Here is an 18,442-nt window from a genome sequence, read left to right on the forward strand (position 1 = left end):
TCATTCATTCATTCAGTAAATGGGTACCTTCAAAAGGTTCCTGGTAAATAGGATTGAAGGTTAAGACTGCAGGGCTGGCAATGTGCTGCAGTGAGCTAAGCCACCACCTGCAACACTACAGCCCCACGTTAGAGCACTGGCTCGAGTCTCGGCTGTTCTGTTTCTGATTGCTCTATGCTAATGCACCTGGGAAGGCAGAAGCTGGCCCAAGTGCTTGGGCCCCACCCAGCCACCAGTGGGGGAGACCCAGCTCCTGGCTCAGGCCTGATCAGGACCCCACTGTTGCAGTCAACTGGGCAGTAAGCCAGAAGATGCAAGATCTGTCTCTCCCTCTCTTACCACTCTGCCCTGCAAATAAATAAATCTTTATAGCAAGGGAAAAGGAAGGCTGGATAACTAAGATTTGTTCTAAAATTTTTCCACCCAAAGCACATTTTGATTTTTTCTTAGTCACTGAGTTAAAAATAATTTTTTCCTAACATGTAAAAATTTACATATATATAGGGCACAAAATGATATTTCTACAAGTGTATTCAGCATGCATGGATCAAATCAATGTATTAACAGTTCCATCTCCATATCATTTCTTTGTATTTGGAGACTTCAAACTCTCCTCTAGGTATTCACAAAGTATGTAAGGTTAGTGTCAACTTTAATCATCCTGCTATTCTATGGAACAATAGGAATTACTCTTTATATTTCTTGGATTTTTTTTTTTTTTTTTTTTTTGACAGAGTGGACAGTGAGAGAGAGAGAGAAAGGTCTTCCTTTACCGTTGGTTCACCCTCCAATGGCCGCCACGGCTGGCGCACTGCAGCCGGTGCAGCGCGCTGATCCGAAGGCAGGAGCCAGGTGCTTCTCCTGGTCTCCCATGGGGTGCAGGGCCCAAGGACTTGGGCCATCCTCCACTGCCTTCCCTGGCCACAGCAGAGAGCTGGCCTGGAAGAGGGGCAACCAGGACAGAATCCGGCGCCCTGACCGGGACTAGAACCCGGTGTGCTGGCACTGCAAGGTGGAGGATTAGCCTATTGAGCCGCAGCGCCGGCCTATATTTCTTGGATTTTTAAAAAGATTTATTTATTTGAAAGCCAGAGTTACACAGAGAGAGGAGAGGCAGAGAGAGAGAGAGAGAGAGAGAGGTCTTCCATCTGCTGGTTCACTCCCAAATTGGCCGCAACAGCTGGAGCTGCGCCAAAGCCAGGAGCTTCTTCTGGGTCTCCCACATGGGTGCAGGGGCCCAAGCACTTGGGCCATCTTCTACTGCTTTCCCAGGCCATAGCAGAGAGCTGGATTGCGAGTGGAACAGCTGGGTCTTGAACCGGCGTCCATATGGGATGCCAGTGCTTCAGGACAAGGCGTTAACCTGCTGCGCCACAACACTGGACCCTATTGGATTTTTTTTTTAAGATGTTTACTTTGGTGAAAAAAAACACACACACACAAGCAAATTGAAATCCATGCCTGTGAGGGATCTTTAAAAAGTGCATAGAAGGAGACAGCACTGCGGCATAGTAGGCTAAGCCTCCACCTGCAGCACCAGTAGCCCATATGAGTGCTGGTTCATGTCCCGGCTGCTTCATTTCTGATCCAGCTCCCTGCTAATGCACCTGGGAAAGCAATGGAAGACGGCCCAAGTGCTTGGGCCCCTACACCCACGTGGGAGACCTGGAAGAAGCTCCTGGCTCTGGATCGGCTCAGCTCCAGCCCTTGCAGCTCTATGGGGAGTGAACCAGCAGATGGAGGACTTTTCTGTCTCTTCCTCTGTCTATAACTCCACCTCTCAAACAAACATCTTTAGGGGAAAAAAGTCCATGGAAAACGGGCATTACAAAAAAAAAAAAAGCATGCAAGGGTCTGGATTCTTTTTGCACTAAAATAAACCTTTTCATTTCACTTTGTATGAGTTTTCTGAAGCTTCAAATTTGTAGAACTGAGCATCCACTATGAACTTGGAGTTGGTAAAACAGCAGTGAACATTGTTCAACATCAAGTGGCCTCTGCCTGCCCCCCCGACACTCCTTCGTACCTGTGAAGCTCTTTTCTGGCTAAGTTCCACCCAGCCTCGGTGGTCACCTCCCCAAGACAGGACCGCCCTCCCTGACCCACTGCTCTGCAGGCAGGCCAACGCCCAGAGACAGAGCTGCAGGAGCTTAACCACAGGTCTGTAAGCAAGAAACAGCCCATAAGCCACTTGCGGGTTGTTTGTTCTAATGTAACTGTCACAGCAAAAGCCGCCAACAGAAACAGGCAAGTTCTATGAGGCACCTCTTCTAGCTTGGGGGAAAATGCAGTTACAAATGTTAGCCCGTTGTGGTGCAAAAACGTTGCCATCTATGCCTTTTTGATAACATGCATTTCCCAAGAACTTGTTGACTATCCCTCAAATGCATGGATTTCAACATTTTCCTTTCCAAAAGAAATTTCTCATTTGATCCCATTTCCCAAGAGCTGCTGGAAGCACCCTCGTGGCTTTCAGCTCCATGACGGTGGCGCCGTGGCTCAGCACTAGGGTGGGGCTAAGCAGACGTTTTCAGAAGAGGCCGGGCTGTGAGTCCTGGCTTCGCCCTGGAGGGGCAGGGATGACATCACCATGTTCTCTAGAGTCAAGTTCAAGTCCCAACACTGCCACTTAGAAGCCAAGTCATGTGGGACCAGTGCCCCCACTTCCGGCACTCGGCTTCCCCACCTGTAAAAGGCAGATCACCTGGGCTCCAACCCCACAGGTGCACCGTGCTGTCTGTTGTCAGCTGTCACTCCCCATCATGACAGGTGAGCTCAGGGTGGTGACCGGGTGTCCAGCTGGCCGTGCGTTCTCTGTCCCTAGTGTGGCCTTCCTGGCTCCACAGATTTTCCCGCTCAGTGGAAGCTACGAGCATTGTTTCTGGACCAAAGTTCTAATCTCTGACCTTGGGCAAAATTTAACTCTTGGGACCAGTGTTAGGTGCAGCCGGTTAAGCCACCGTTTTTAAAACCCATATCCTGGTTCGAGTCCCAGCTGCTCCACTTCTGATTCACATCCCTGCTAATGCACCTGGGAAAGCAGTGGAAGGTGGCCCAAGTGCGCATGCCCCTGCCACCCACGTGGGAGACTTAGAGGAAGTTCTGGGCTCCTGACTTTGGCCTGAACCAGCGCTGGTCGTTGGGGCCATCTGGGGAGTGAACCAGCAGACAGCAGATTGCTCTCTCTCTCAAAAATATCTTTTAAAAATGAAGGAAAAAATTACTTAACTCTTTGTCCGGCTTGCTCATCTGTAAAACAAGCGAACTGAACAATGGGTGTTCAGAAAGGGATGTGGCACAGACCCTGCTGGCACACAGGAGGCGTCACCTGCCTGTGCTGGGGGAAGCGGTGGCCTTCTGGAAGAGCCATTTCCTGCTAGACCGGGGCCCACGGCGGGTGAGTGGGGTTTACCAGTGAATGCCCGTCGCGTCACTGCGACACCCAGAGCCTTCTCGACGGTGGCCTGAGTCAGACGCAGAGACTCCAACCCCAGCCAGTACCTCCTCCTCCTCTCTCCCCCGGCGGGCTGGCTCCCTCCAGGAGGCCCACCAGGGCACCCTTCCTGCGCAGCAGCTCCTGGTAGGAACCCATCTCCGCAATGGCCCCGTCTTCCAATACCACGATGCAATCAGCCTGGGGCAGCACGTGGAGCGCGTGGGTCACGAGAATCCGCGTCTGGGCAGTGGAGGGGTGCAAGTTACGCTGTGCGCTTGGCCAGTCCCCTGGAGCTGGGGGCGGGGCTGGTGCCCTAGATTCAGCACGGAGAGAACCCCACTCCTGCAGGGGACACCTTCAACCTGCGTCTTGGAAAATGGTCCTGGGGAGCTCATCTAACTCAGCTCAGAACTTGCAGTAGAGCCGTGCAATTGACCCTTGACCTCAGACAGGGTTACCCTGACAAACCCATGGTATGCTGGGAAGATCGTAAGTCAGAATGTGTTCAGCTGGAGCCGGCATTGTGGCATAACGGGTTAACCCATATGGGCACTGCTTCCAGTCCCAGCTGCTCTACTTCTGACCCAGCTCCCTGCTAACGCACCTGGGAAAGCAACAGAAGATGGCCCAGTGCTTGGGTCCCTGTCACCCACACGGGAGACCCCGAAGAAGCTCCTGGCTTTGGCTTGGCCTCAGCCCTGGCTGTTGTGGCCATCTGGGGAGTGAACCAGCAGGTGGAAGACCTCTGTATCTCCCTCTCTCTGTAACTCTTTCAAATAAAAAAACATGAATCTTAAAAATAAAAAATGACATGTATAATGCATGGCCTAGCTTAGTGACCTGGCGCACGCACCGCAGAGCCTCGGTCGGTGACCTCGGGGCTGGGCTGGGAGCCGTGGCTGCTCTCAGTGCACTGTGTGAGACTCTCCCAGCCCCAGCCCGGGCAAAGGGAACTGAAAAGGCCAAGTACGGCTTCCTGCTGAATGCGTGTCACTCTCGCAACATCAGTCAAAAGACAGTTAAGTCAAACCACCCAAGTCAAAGACCAGCTGGAGCGCTTTAACCAGAGGCCGCCACGCAAGAACCAGCAGCCGCGGTGAAGCCGCCAGGGGCTGGCGCAGGCTGTCACGCAGTGACTTCACAGGGACTCGAGGTGGGGCCTGCGAGGGACCTGGGTCAGGATCGGGCTCTACGGGCTCCCTCTGCACAGGTCCTGGGCCCTTGGAAGTCTCTCCCAAACTCACCGTTCCCCGCAGCAGCCCGGCGGGCCCGATGACCTGGTTGAAGACGTGCCGGCCCACGTGGGCGTCCAGTGCCGCCAGGGGGTCGTCCAGCAGGTACACGGCAGCCTTTCTATACACAGCCCGGGCCAGGCTCAGCCGCTGCTTCTGACCCCCAGAGAGATTCATACCCTGCGGCCACACGGAGGGGCAGGGACTGGAGTTGACATCTGCCAGGTGACAGAGGCCACCGGGCATATCGGGGGCAGTGCACCTCACAGTGACTGTCCCCAGGGCCACAATCAGCTCTAAGGAGTTGCTCCCAGGCCATCCTCCCATCAGTCTTTGCTTCTCCCCTTTCCAGGAAGGCTTCCCGGAGGAGGTATCTGTACCCCCCATATCTAGTCTCTCTTCCCACTTACTTCCTGTCCACTGTAGCTCCAGTTCCCATTTCTCCACCGACAGCGCCTTCCTGGGGGATACCAGCCATGTCCCTGAGGCTTAATCCAGAGCTGGCTTTTTAGGCCTCCTCTCTCTCCCTCTCTCCCTTCTCGTTCATGTACTGCTTACTGTTTGGCACTGGGCACCCAGCGATAAACCAAACCTGGACCTCTCATTCTAAGGAGGAGGGGAGGGGAGGGGAGGATGATCCATGACAAGAGAAGGTGACAGCGAAGCCGACGGCGTTCTGTGCTATGGAGAAAACCCAGCAGGGGAGGGGACGGGGCCGCCGAGCAGGGAGAACTGGGTAAGGCACTCAGGAAAGCCTCTCCGGTGGGTGACAGAAGGGAGGAATGAGCCGCAGGGGCTCCTGGCCAGGGCACCGGGGGCGGGGGGGGGGGGATCCTAGCAGATGGTAGATGCAAAGGCCCTGTGCATGTGGGAGCACCATGGAGACCCAGCTGGCTGCAGTGAGACAGCAAAGGGGGTACGTGACCAGAGGGCGGACGGAGAAGATGGGCGGATAGCGGGGACCTCGTGGGGGATTGTCAGGACTCTGGCTTTGACTCTGAGGAGCACAGGGAGCCCCTGGAGGGTTCCAAGCAGAGGGAGGAAGTGGCCCATGTTTGCCCATCCCCCTGGCTGCTATGCTGGCACTGGACTGCAGGGATGGACAACAGCAACCAGGGGGCGGGCGGGAGGCCCCAGCACGGAGAGCTGATGGCAGGGATGAGATGTGGGGGTGTGGGAGAACGAGAGGGACTGTAGGGACGCCCAGGGCTCGGACGCTGGCCTCCGGAAGGGTGGAGGTGGAGGTGGCAATGCCACAGATGGGCGTGGTGTGGGCGGAGGAGGTCCTGGGACCGCAGATGTCTGCACAGCATGGGAGGGTGGCAGGCGGCCCCCTTCTTGAAATAGTCGGCTCACCCCGCCCACCCTCAGCGCCCCCATCCTCCTTGCTGGCCCACCCTCTGCTCCTCAAGACCCTCCCCTGGGCCTGCCCCCTGCTCCCCTGGAACCCTCAACAGTCCCTTAAAGTTAATGCCACCTCCCGCTGAAAAGACCCAGCTCCAGGGTCAGCAAACTTCCTCTGGCAAGGGCCAGGTGGCAGCTCCCCAAAGCCTTGTGGGTCATGGTCTTGGTCACAGCTGCTCAGCTCTTCCTTTGAATGCCCCGACAGCGGGCATGGCCGGGCCCCAATAAAACTTTATTTATAAAAACAAGCAGTGGGCCGGATATGGCCCGTGGGCAGAACTGTCCGAGCGCTGCCCGATCCAAAGCTCCAGGTGCCCACATCCTGTTTGTTGGACACCTCCGCCCAGACCTTTTGATGAGACCCAGAGGGGGAAGGCACTTTGACCAGTGTCACCCAGCAGGGCCAGGCAGAGCAGGCCAGGATCGGACGGCCCCCATCGCCTGCAAGGGGTGCCTGTCCCACGGGGACCATGGGGCCCTCACCTGCTCTCCGACTGGGCTGTGCACCCCCGCGGGGAAACTGTCCACGTCCGGCCCCAGCGCACAGGCCTGCAGGACCTCTGCCAGCCACGGCAGGTCCGGCTCCTGCTGGAAACACACGTTCTCCAGCACGGAGCAGTTCTGGACCCAGGCCTCCTGCGGCACGTACGCCACGGGACCCTGCAACGCAACGCAGTTTGGTGGGTGGAAGCAGGAGTTATCCTGGGGTGGGGGGCAGGGGGCAGGGGGAGGTGGGGAATAACTGGGAAGGGGCTGGGTGGTGAGGTGGGGACCCTCAGGCTGGGGACGAGGGGACACTCCTAGCAGACGGGGGCCGGGGAGCTCACCCTGATGCTCACGGAGCCCTCCACCTTCCACAGCTCCCCAAGCAGGGCGGAAAGCAGGGAGGACTTCCCCGCCCCAACTGGGCCCACGACAGCCAGCAGACAGCCCTGTGGCACGGTGAGGTTCACCCTGCAAGCCAGGAGGGGACACACATCCCCAGTCAGGGCCTGGCCGGCCTCTGTGCACAGTGAGTGAGTTCACGCCCCCTTGGCCTTTCCTGCTGGTCACTCTGGGAGGTCGGGAGATGGCCACTGAGGACCTCAGAGGCCAGTGCTCCCCTTGTCCAGTCCTCATCAGGCAACCCAAGAGGCCATCCTGCCCATGTCTTTGCATGCACAGCTCACACACACACACACACACACACACACACACAAGCACACCACACACACCTGCATGCATTCGCATGCATGTGCCCAAATGCAAGCACACTCATGCCCTCATGGAAGCGTCCATGCATTTGTACCATACACGTGATGTGTGCACACACATCTACACACATGTAAGTGTGTGAGGGAATACGAGTACTCATACATGCATGCCCACATACAGGTGCACCACACACAGCCGCATCACACAGGTCCACTCTCACACGTGCACATGCACACAGCTGATGGTCGCACGAAGCCTTAACCACCATCACCTCCCACCTGAGCTCCCCTGGAGGTTTCCCATGGCTCTCGCTGCTCTGCCCCTGCCCGTGTCCCACAGCGCATCCTCCACCCAGCGGCCATAAGGACCTCTTTAAACCCAGCTTCAGCCCCTGACACTGCCTGGCTAAAGCCAGGTCACTTCCAGTGCTCCCATTTCGCTCAAGGTCAGAGCTAAGGTCCTCCTCCCACTCTGCCTCAGCCACACTGACCTCTTTCTTGAACACAAGAGGCCCATGGTTCTCAACAGAGGGGGAGTTCATCCCGCCAGGGGTCACTTGGCAAGGCCTAGAGATCTAGCTGTTACAACCGATAGCACTGCAACTGGTGGGCAGACTGGGGTCGATGCACAGGACAGCCCACAATAAAGGATTATCTGCTCCACATACCAGTAGTGCTGAAGCTGAGAAGCCTGGGTCTGGCACACTCCTGCCCCAGGACATTTGCACTCGCTACCCCCACTGTTTAGAGAGCTGCCCGCCATGGTTCCTGACACCGACCACTGCGCTCCACGCCCCACCCCACCTCCATCAGGACGTCACCCAAGACAGCGGGGCCCCGGCCTGTCTGCTCCACACTACCACCGGTGCCTGGAGCAGTCCTGACCCACAGCGAACGCTCAGTGAATCCTGCACGGGTGCCGCCCAGGGAACTCTCTTTCCCTTCTCTGGCAGCTTTGGGGCAGCTTTCACAAAGACCTTGCCATTGAATCGGGGGCCTCAGGGGACAGTGACCACAGGACTGACAGAGCACATGGAGACGCGCACAGCCGACTCCTCTTGGCGTCACCTGGCAGAGTCTGGAAGCAGGGGGACTTCTCGCACCCGACGTAGGAAGCTCACATGCCCCTATCCCCCCACCCACCAACCATAGGGGCTCTGGCTTCCCCCAGGGCGCTCTCAGTGGGGGCAGTACCAGGAACAGCCAGCCCTGCCCCGCCCCCTCTAGCCCCAGGCTGAACCCGGACCCGCAGGTCACCCAGGCAGGAGGCGGCGGAGCCCCCGCAGCTTCTCCCTGTGGCTGTGAAGGGTGTTCCCAGGGGAGTCCTCCGTACCTGTGGAGGCAGGGAGGCCCTTCCTGGGTCCACGAGAAGGTGCCGCTCTGCACAGTGATGCATTCCTTCCCAGGAGCTGCAGGACATAAGAGGCGGTTCTAGGAGACCCCTGCCTGGTGGGCACTCCCACCGGAGACACCCCCAAAGCTCTCCCACTGAACCAGACATGCTAGCTTGTGGGTGGCGACCCTGCAAGGGTCCTGTTCTCTCTATCTCCCCCTCTGGCTATTTAACTCTAGGCTAGGCAAGCCATGGCCAAGGCCAAATCCCACCTGCGGCCTACTTTTATAAATAAAGTTTTATTGGCACACAGCCACACTTGTGCCTGTATATTTTTTTATGGCTGCTTTGGTACAGTAACCGCAGAGCTGAGCAGCTGCAACAGGGACTGGGTGGCCCCCAAACCTCAAACAGGCACAAGCTGGCCCTTTGCAGAAAAAGTCAGAGAGCTTCTGAGATAATTATAGTCCTGCCCAGGGCTTCATGGCATGAAGGGAGCAGAGTTAGCCCCCCCCCCGGGGGGGGGATGACAGATGGAATTGGGCTGTGGTCTGCCCGTGTCTGTGGGTTTGGGATTTTTTCTCAGTGTAAGGAGGGAAGAATCCGATGAGTGGCTGTTCATTCTGAATGCATACTTGTCTTAAAAGATTGTCTTAAAAAGCAAAGCCCTCCATGGCTCGGGGCAAACAGGTAGCTCAGAATCTCTGGCTGGAGGTAGGGTGCTAAGCAAACACACTTCTCCATTATTTTAGTTACTTGGACAGTGTACAGGGAAGGCTGCAGGTAAAACACAGGGTGAATTTCAGATCAACAACGCGGCCGGTTTTTTTCTTACTAAAAAGCCGGGCCCAATGCTGCCTGGGCTATGCCTATATAAAAAATTACTCTCAGGGGCAGGCAGGATGGAGCAGGTAGGATGCCTGCATCCCACGTGAGTGCCTGGCCCGAGCCCCGGCTCTGCTCCTCATCCAGTTTCCTGCTGGTGTGCACCTGGGAGGCAGTGGGTGATAGTTCAAGTTCTTGGGGTCTCTCCTATCCACATGGAAGACCTAGGCTAAATGCCAGGCTCCCGGCTTGCAAGTATTCAGGGAGTGAACCAGCAGATGGGAGATGTCTCTCTCCCATGCCCCCTTTTCAAACAAAGTAAATTTAAATCTTAGAATTCCGTTTAGCTGAAATTCAAATGTAATGGCTGTGGGGAGCAACTGGGAGCAACTCGGACTAGACTAAGTTACTGGAATTAAGACTTATTCTATGCATCTGCTCTCCCACAATATGGCACTGAGAAGGGAGTAACAACTTCTACACAGCTGCCTCCAGTTCAACCAATAAACAGCAGGACCTGCTCCTGATTGGAGGAGAGCAGCGTACTCGGCGTGTGGGCAGCCGAGTTGGGATTGGTGGAAGAGGACTATAAAGGAGGAGAGAGACAACATGCACCAGGAACATCTATCTGAAGGAACACCTGAGCAGCCCCCGAGAGAGCCGGCCGGCGGTGTGCCGCTCCCCTGCGGAAGTGGGGAAAGTGTCAGGGGGAACCGCCCTTCCACGGAGGTGGAAGGGACGGTAGCCAACCCGGGAAGAACCAGCAGCAAACCTGGGGAGGGCCGAGCAGACAAAAGAACAACGCAGGGTCCTGTGTCGTTCCTCCATGAAGAGGGGGAGCGACAAATGGCGAGTCCCGTATTCTTGTTAATTTGGCCGCTCTGTTCTCAGGACTCGTCCTTTCTTAACCTGAAGTGTGGGGATTTTCCTCTGCCTCTGTCTCCCCATCTGTATAATGGGTAGGTGGCAGAGGCACCTCCCCATGTTGTACAAGGGTCGGTGAGTGTCTAAGGACACAGCTTTTATTGTTCTATGCCGGCACAGGGTGTGGTTGCTGTCAGCGTCCGCACCAACCTTGTTCTTACAAGCTTTGGTGCAGGTGAGTGGGGGCAGTGAATGAGTGTGGCAGGTGACCACGTGCATCCGACTCGCAGCTCAAACAACAACTGCGCCTCTGGTTGAGGATGCACATGGTCCCCCCATGGGGACAATGGCACAGCTGTCATGGACCCTCGGCTCCCAGGAGCCAGGCACTGGCTTTGTGTGGCCCTCAGGTTCTCTGGCACAGCTGGGCATGAGTCCCACTGGCAGGTGGGAACCCTGGGGACACAGGGGGCAAAGTCAGTGCCCAGGGCTGCCCCACATTTGGATGCAAGACCTGCCTGAGCCCCCGATCACAACAATGCAGCGGAACAAAGCCGTGCAGCTAAGAGGGTACCAGTTGTGAGCTTTCTCAGAAACACCAATTCTGGGTCACTTCAAGGCCGCTTTCCTGATATCTGGGTTTGTTTAATCCTTGATGACGACCATACTAACTAGCACACACTGAGAACCAGCTGTTTAGATCTTCCATCTGCTGGTTCACTCCTGGGATGGCTACAATAGCTGGTACTGGTCCAAGCTGAAGCCAGGAGCCCAGAACTCCATCTGGGTCTTTCACACGTTGGCAGGGGCTATCTCCCACTGTTTCCCCAGTTGCATTAGCAGGGAGCTGGATCAGAAGTGGAGCAGCAGGGTCATGAATGAGCACCCATATGGGATGCCAGTGTCACAAGCAGTGGCTTAACCTACTGTGCCATAATGCCAGCCCCAAGAAAATAATTTTATTTTAAAGACTGAAAGAGGCAGATGAACCTCCTGTCCACTGGTGTGCTCCCTAAATTCCTGCATCAAATGAGGAGCCTGGAACTCAATCTGGATCTCTCATGGGGCTAACAAGGACCTGAGCACTTGAGCCATCACCTGCTACCTCCCAGGGTGTGCAACAGCTGGAAGCTGGATTGGAAAGCAGAGCTAGGACTGGAATCCGAGCGCTCCCACACAGGATGCAGGTTGCTCAATGGCAGCCTAACCCACTGAGCCAGACCCCTGCTCTGTGTGTGGCACCTGTATGAACTCACCTAATCCTCACAACTCCAGGCAGCTGGTGCTGTGGGCTCACCATGCCCATCTTACAGACAGGAATACTGAGACTCAGGGAGAGGTGCTCTCCAAGGTCACTCAGCTTAGTCAATGCTAGGGCTGGCATATGGACCTGGGTCCTCCGCAGCTTCAGCCTGGGCATTTCAGCACTACCAGGTTGACCAGATGGCTCCATCACGAGGGGGCAGGTTTTGAGTCACTGGGGGTGGGAGGTGGGAGGTGGGGGTCCCACTGCAGCAGTCAGCACCACAGGGCCAGGGAAGAAGCCCAGCTAAGCAGCAACTGGTGCCCGCACTCGGTGAAGGGCCTGGGCTCCCCCGCCCGAGGGGAGAACATGCTGCCAGTATCCTGACAGCTGGGGAGCTCAGGACTTGCGGCCGCACTCACAGCCTCGCCCCCACGTCCCCGCCCCCCAGGCCACGCCTGCCAGACACTCACAGCACCGGGAGGGACTCAGGGCCACCGCACCAGGGTCCACTTCGCGCAGACACAGGAAGGCAGCCAGACGGTCAAGGGACACCCGGGCCTGGTGACACCAGAGGAACAAAGGACTGATGCTTTGGGAGCCTCGACGGCAGCTTCCCACCTCCGTGTTAGACAAGCAAAACTGCTCCAGCCCGCGCCCGCAGGGCCTCGTGATTGACAGCAGCTTAGCCCAGACCCCTGCCCCGCGGCGCCGCCCCCTTGGCAGACGGACTGACGGCGTGGGCGGAGCCCAGCGCACCCCGCCCTTCTCACCTGCATGACCGAGTGGGCGGAGAACGGCAGGAAGGCCTGGGCCTTGTTGAGGATGCTGAGGACGGTGAGGGTCACGAAGGCTTTCTCCGCGTCCATGGCGCTGTCCTCGGCCACCAGGGTGTGGACGGCGAACACGACCAGAGCCACCTGGGAGACACAGGGAGGGGACGGTGAGGCCAGGCCGGGAGGGCGTGGGTGCTCCTCCCTGTGCACCTCCCTCGGAGTGATGGCTGCCTGGTGCAGAGGTGACCCCCAGGATCCTTTCGGGGGGCCCTGCTGGTTCTAAGCCATGGCACTGGGGCCATCTGCAGTCACAGCCGGTGGCTCTGTGGTGTCAGATCCCTGTGCACACAGATGTGGCTTAAGGCCACGTGCCAGCGCCTCCAGAGCTAAGGGCAGAGACACTGTAGATGTGCTGACTGAGGCCAAAGCCGTGATGAGGGAGGCTCTGCTGGCAACCGACCGTGGGGCGAGTTGGAGGAGGTTGGGGCTGTGGGCTGCAACGCAGACCCCGCCTGGAGCTCCCCGCACTCCCAGCCCCGCCCCGTGGGTGGAAGCTCTGGTTTTAGATGCCCGAGCTCTAGGGAAGAGGCTTCCCTGCTGTCTTCCTTCCCGCGGGAACGGAGGCAGCAGCAGCAAACGCGACACGGGACGTGCTGATGGACGGGTGGTAGGATCAGGGCGCCCCCTCCCCCGGCCCGTGCTCAGCGGTCACCAGAAATGTGGACGCTTGGAAGGACACCAGGGACACGGAGAAGAGGAGGCCGGAGGTCCTGAGGGCGCCCAGCTCCTGGCCCCGGACGTGCAGGACGCGCTGCATGGAGGCCTCCTCCCAGCCCAGGAACTTGATGGTCCTGGCGTTCCTGAGCATGGCGCCCGTGAGCCGCGCCCGCGAGTCCTTGTGCCTCATCTGCTGCTCCTGGGGGAGGGGAGAAGGGGTAGAGGAGAGGACAGAGTCAAGCCTCGACTTCTCCTTCCCTGCACCCCCAACCCCATCCACGCTGCAGCGAACCCCGCCCCCAGGCTCATCCTGCATCTCTCTGCTCCCATCAGCCTCTCTGACCCACCGTCCTGATCCAAACCCAGGCCACCACCGATCTCCTGCCCAGGTGCTGCAGGAGCCTCCTCCTTCGGCCCCACCTCTGTCTTCATCACATGGGACAACACCCCCCACAGAGCTCCTAGGAGACAGAGGCCTGAGCCAGCCTTGGTGTGGTGCCACCAGGAAGGCTCCCTGGAGGTGGGGGTGATGCCTGAGCTGCGTCTTCAATGATGAGTTGGGTGCAGGTGGGAAAGTTGGGGTGGGGAACACTGGGGCAGGAAAGACCTAGACACAAGGTACAGTGTGAGAAGGCAGCACCCAGGGTGTGTGTGTGTGTGTGTGTGTGTGTGTGTTGCTGCTGAATCACACTGGGACTCAGGGTCAGGTGGGGAGACTGGGGTCTCCCGAGTTTCACCACTGAGGGGCACTGTCGGGGGACGGCCATGTGGAGAAGGCCCCACCGGGGGCTGCAGGAGAGGCTGGAGCAACAGCAGGTGACAGGTGGCTGGGGTGGCGAAGACAGCACCAATCACCTCCCTGTCATCTCCTGGGTTCAGATACACAGCGGGCTCCCCCTGGGCGCCAAGCGCTGCTCTAAACCCAGAGTCCGCCGCCGTGAGTGACTCCCACTGCCAGGAAGCTTCGGGTCTGGTGAGAACAAGACAGCTGTGCCCCAGTGCTCGGTGCCTGGCTGGCAAGACAGAACACCGCCATGGGCAAGATCAGACCAGGAGGGCGTGGGCAGCTTGCATCCCAGCTCTGAGTCCTGACTCCAACGTCCTGTGATGCAGACCCTGAGAGGCAGGGGTGATGGCTCAAGCAGTTGGGCCCCTGCCCCTCTATGTGGGAGACCTGGACAGGAGTTCCCAGCTCCTAGCCATCGTGGGCGTCTGGGGAGAGCCCTGGGAGAGGGAAGCCGTCTCTGTTCCTGTCTCCGAAACAGAAGCCAGCACAGGCAAAAGAAATGGAGCCCCTGGGCTGGAGGGGCAGGTGCTGCTGCTGCTGCACCGTCACCATGGCAGGGAGGGGGCGGGAAGGGGCAGGAGGGGACACGGGGGTGGGGGGTTCAGGGATGAGCGAGGTCCCAGTCGAGGGGACAGCGGGGATGAAGCCAGAGGTGGGAGCATCAGATGGCTGGAGGGTGACGGGGGCCCGTGCAGGGGGATGGGGCGGCCACGTGAGCACAAGGCCAGGACCCTGTGGTCATGGCCACTGCAGGGCTTTGGTATTGATGCTGGGAGGCGGGGGCTGCATGGCCTGAGCTCAGGAGGGGTGGGACCGGGTTGGTCTCCCAGGTCTGGATGTATCTGGATGGCGATGTTGGCCACATCTGCTGATGGACAGACAGATGGAAGCGGAGCTGGGTGGGCGGGCATTGGCTCAGCCCCGAGATCCTGCATCTGAGGCTTGGCCCTGTTCCGCATCCTAACTTCTAGACTTTGGGGGCAGTGGTGACAGCACAGGTAGTCAGGTCCTTGTCATCCACGTGGGAGACCTGGATGGAGTCCTGGGCTCACAACTTTGGCCCCGCCCAGCCCTGTCTGCTGCAGGCATTTGGGGAGTGAACCAGCAGATGGAAGATCTCTCCATCTCTGTCTCTCTGCCTTTCAAATACACACAAACTAAATACACTTTTCAACATTTAAAGAAAACTTTTTTTTTTAAAAAAAGAAGGTGGACCCTGGGTTGTGGCCTAAACGCTGGATTCAGGATGGAGGCGGCATCCCCAGAGGGGACTCAGGGCCCAAGCCGTGGGCAGACTCAGGCTGGCCCAGGCCTCCTGCCACCCATCCCCCCACCATCTCCAGCACAGCCCAGGCCCCGCGGGTTCCTCTGCACCCCTGGCCTGCAGTGCCCCTTCCCCCAACGCCAAACCTGATAGTGGTTCCTCTTCTTGGTGATGAGGAAATTTAGAGGCAGGAGGCCCAGGAAGACAGCAATGGCGCTGAGCGCAGAGGGGCCCAGAAGCTGGGGACAGAGGGCACAGGACATCATGAGGCGCCCGGGAGCCTGGCTGCCGAGCCCCAGGGACTAAGGCAGGGGTGCCAGGGAAGCTGATGAGGGCAGCCGCCAGGGGTCCCTCCACATCAGGGAGGGGTCCACATCCAAGGCGGGGCAGGGAGGGGTGTTCCTGGCCTCAATGGCCACATCAAGTCATCTGGGAGCAGCAGCCGGGTTCAAATCCCCACTGTCGCACTGTGGTATGGACTTGGGCACTGCACTGACCTTCCCTAAGCTGCAGCTCCCCACTCTGGGAAATAGGAATGCCCACAGAGCCATTCTGAGGGTCTGTTCCAGTCCCCACTGTGCCCCTCAGGAAGGGGTCTCACTCAGCAAGAGACCATATGGGGCACCCAGCTGACTTGGAACTTTAGGTAAGAAACGTATGGATTTTTAGTATAAGTATATCCCATGCAACTGGGGACATACTTATGCTAAGAAATGGCGAGGTCATGTGAAACTCACTATCAGTGGGTGTGCGGAGTCTTTTCCGGCACCTTCCCCCAGCTCTGTGACTTGGGGATAGTTTCTGTCCCTCTGCACTTTGGCTTTATTATCTGGGTGAAGTGACTTTGAGAATCCTCTCTAGAGGTCATCTAGACCCGTTCTGTAGATGAGCCCCACCCCATTTCCTGTCTGGGGGGCTTCAGTTTCCCCTCCCTGCCCCCAAGAACACAAACCTGAACCTGGGAACCGACCCAGCCAGTTTCATTTCTGCAGCTTTGGCGCCACCTAGTGGCCCAGAAGTGCTCAGAAGGGAAACACTGGCCAAAATACTCGAGGGCCACCCAAGGTAAGGGCAGGTAAGGGCGGGATCCTTTAACTGTAGCAACAATGCTGGGGTCTTCATCAGCAGAGATCTCACCGTGATGTTAGGGATCATCCTCCAAGAGGCGGGAAGGGGGCACAGCGAAAACCACCGGTGTTATCTGCAGGTACCTTATTAGCCTCATCTGATTTTAATCAACCTGGACCATGGGTCTACCTGCTCTACCGCCCTCAACTTCATCCTCCTTTCTCCCTCTTCCCAATAGCAGATTACATCTACGCATTACACATGAGGCACTGCTCGGACCCTGTGTCTACTTGCTAGCGCCAACTGCGTGCAAAGCCCTGGCACACCAGGCGAGTCACTGAAGCTCCCAGCCCCACGCACGATGCAGTAGCATGACAAGCACCCACACAAGACGGCACCTTGGAGTATCCAGTGCTCACTCCCGTCCGCGTGCCACCGACTCACCCACCCAGGGTCTGACAGCCACAGCCCGTGGGCGAGACCTGTCCGTCTTTCTGTACTGCCCACTGCTATGCAACGATTTTCAGTGGCTTCTGTATTTGAACTGTGAAGTTCAAAGTACAGTGTCTACACCTGCAGTTTTGTTGGAACGCTGTCGAGCCCGCTTGGTGTGGCCTCGGGCTGCTTCTATGCACCCAGGGCAGAGCTGAGTGACAGCAAGAGAGATCCCGATGCCCCGGATTCTAGCGTAGCCATCCTCTGGGCCTACATGGAGGACCCAGGGCCCCGCCCCTGGAGCATGGCTGCAGTGACCTCGCCCCCTGCACGATTCCCACTCATCCCAGCAAAGAGCAGAGCCCAGCTGTGTGCTGCCCGCTGCTCTCAGAGCTCCACGCGCACATGCTGACCTCCCTCCTCTGAAAACCTGAATGCCCCAAGACCCACAACTCCTTGAACCCCAAGTGGAAAGGTCACAGCCAAAACACCGACTCAGGGGGCTGGCATTGTGGCGTAGCCAGTAGAGCCTCTGCCCACATGGGCACCAGTTCAATGTCCCAGCTGCTCTATTTGTGATCCGGCTCTCTGCTAATGCACTGGGAAAGCAGCAGAAGATGGCCCAAGTGTTTGGGCCCCTGCACCCACGTGGGAGACCCAGAAGCCCCTGGCTTTAGCTTGGCTATTGCAGCCATCCGGGGGAGTGGACCAGAAGATGGAAGCTCTCGGTCTCTCCTCTCTTTTGAACTCTCTCAAGTAAAGCCATCTTTTTTTTTTTTTTTTTTTTTTTTTTGACAGGCAGAGTGGACAGTGAGAGAGAGAGACAGAGAGAAAGGTCTTCCTTTGCCGTTGGTTTACCCTCCAATGGCCGCCGCGGTCAGCGCGCTGCGGCCGGCGCACCGCGCTGATCCGATGGCAGGAGCCAGGAGCCAGGTGCTTTTCCTGGTCTCCCATGGGGTGCAGGGCCCAAGCACCTGGGCCATCCTCCACTGCACTCCCTGGCCACAGCAGAGGGCTGGCCTGGAAGAGGGGCAACCGGGACAGAATCCAGCGCCCCGACCGGGACTAGAACCCGGTGTGCCGGCGCCACAAGGCGGAGGATTAGCCTAGTGAGCCGCGGCGCCGGCCAGTAAAGCCATCTTTTAAAAACATACACAGGGCCGGCGCCGCGGCTCACTAGGCTAATCCTCCACCTTGTGGCGCCGGCACACCGGGTTCTAGTCCCGGTCGGGGCGACGGATTCTGTCCCGGTTGCCCCTCTTCCAGGCCAGCTCTCTGCTGTGGCCAGGGAGTGCAGTGGAGGGTGGCCCCAGTGCTTGGGCTCTGCACCCCATGGGAGACCAGGAGAAGCACCTGGCTCCTGCCTTTGGATCAGCGTGGTGCACCGGCTACAGCGTGCCAGCCGTGGCGGCCATTGGAGGGTGAACCAACGGCAAAGGAAGACCTTTCTCTCTCTCTCACTATCCACTCTGTCAAAAAAAAAAAAAAAAAAAAAAAAAAAAAAAACCATACACAGACCCACTTGAGAATCTTGTGTAGCACCCCCATCAGGCTATGCTCATCAAGAGTACAGGGAACACATGTGGATTTTGCATTCAGACTTGCAAATTCCATCCCTAGGATCTCTCACTACAGATATGTAGATACTGGGGGAAAAACTCCAGATGCTGGCTGCTCCTCTTCTGATCTAGCTCTCTGCTATGGCCTGGGAAAGCACTGGAAGATGGCCCAAGTCCTTGGGCCCCTGCACCCATGTGGGAGACCTGGAAAAAGCTCCTGGTTCCTGGCTTTGGATCAGCCCAGCTCTGGCCGGCACTGTGGCATAGCAGGTAAAGCCACCACCTGAAGTGCCAGCATTCCATATG

General features: G+C 57.7%; 1 protein-coding gene across 1 annotated transcript in view; it reads right to left on the reverse strand.

Moving 5' to 3' along the window:
- ABCC6 (ATP binding cassette subfamily C member 6) overlaps positions 1 to 18,442 on the reverse strand; it is a 52,263-nt gene that overhangs the window by 12,644 nt on the left and 21,177 nt on the right. Inside the window, exons 11-19 of the mRNA XM_051847488.2 lie at positions 15,221 to 15,313; positions 13,019 to 13,222; positions 12,304 to 12,450; positions 12,004 to 12,091; positions 8,599 to 8,674; positions 6,900 to 7,026; positions 6,556 to 6,732; positions 4,681 to 4,848; positions 3,502 to 3,676 (exon numbers count right to left, since the gene is read on the reverse strand). Of these exons, the coding sequence (XP_051703448.2) occupies positions 3,502 to 3,676; positions 4,681 to 4,848; positions 6,556 to 6,732; positions 6,900 to 7,026; positions 8,599 to 8,674; positions 12,004 to 12,091; positions 12,304 to 12,450; positions 13,019 to 13,222; positions 15,221 to 15,313 (1,255 nt within the window). The remainder of the gene's footprint in view (positions 1 to 3,501; positions 3,677 to 4,680; positions 4,849 to 6,555; positions 6,733 to 6,899; positions 7,027 to 8,598; positions 8,675 to 12,003; positions 12,092 to 12,303; positions 12,451 to 13,018; positions 13,223 to 15,220; positions 15,314 to 18,442) is intronic.

Source organism: Oryctolagus cuniculus, chromosome 19 (assembly GCF_964237555.1).
Source record: "Oryctolagus cuniculus chromosome 19, mOryCun1.1, whole genome shotgun sequence".
In the NCBI taxonomy this organism is placed as follows: domain Eukaryota; kingdom Metazoa; phylum Chordata; class Mammalia; order Lagomorpha; family Leporidae; genus Oryctolagus; species Oryctolagus cuniculus.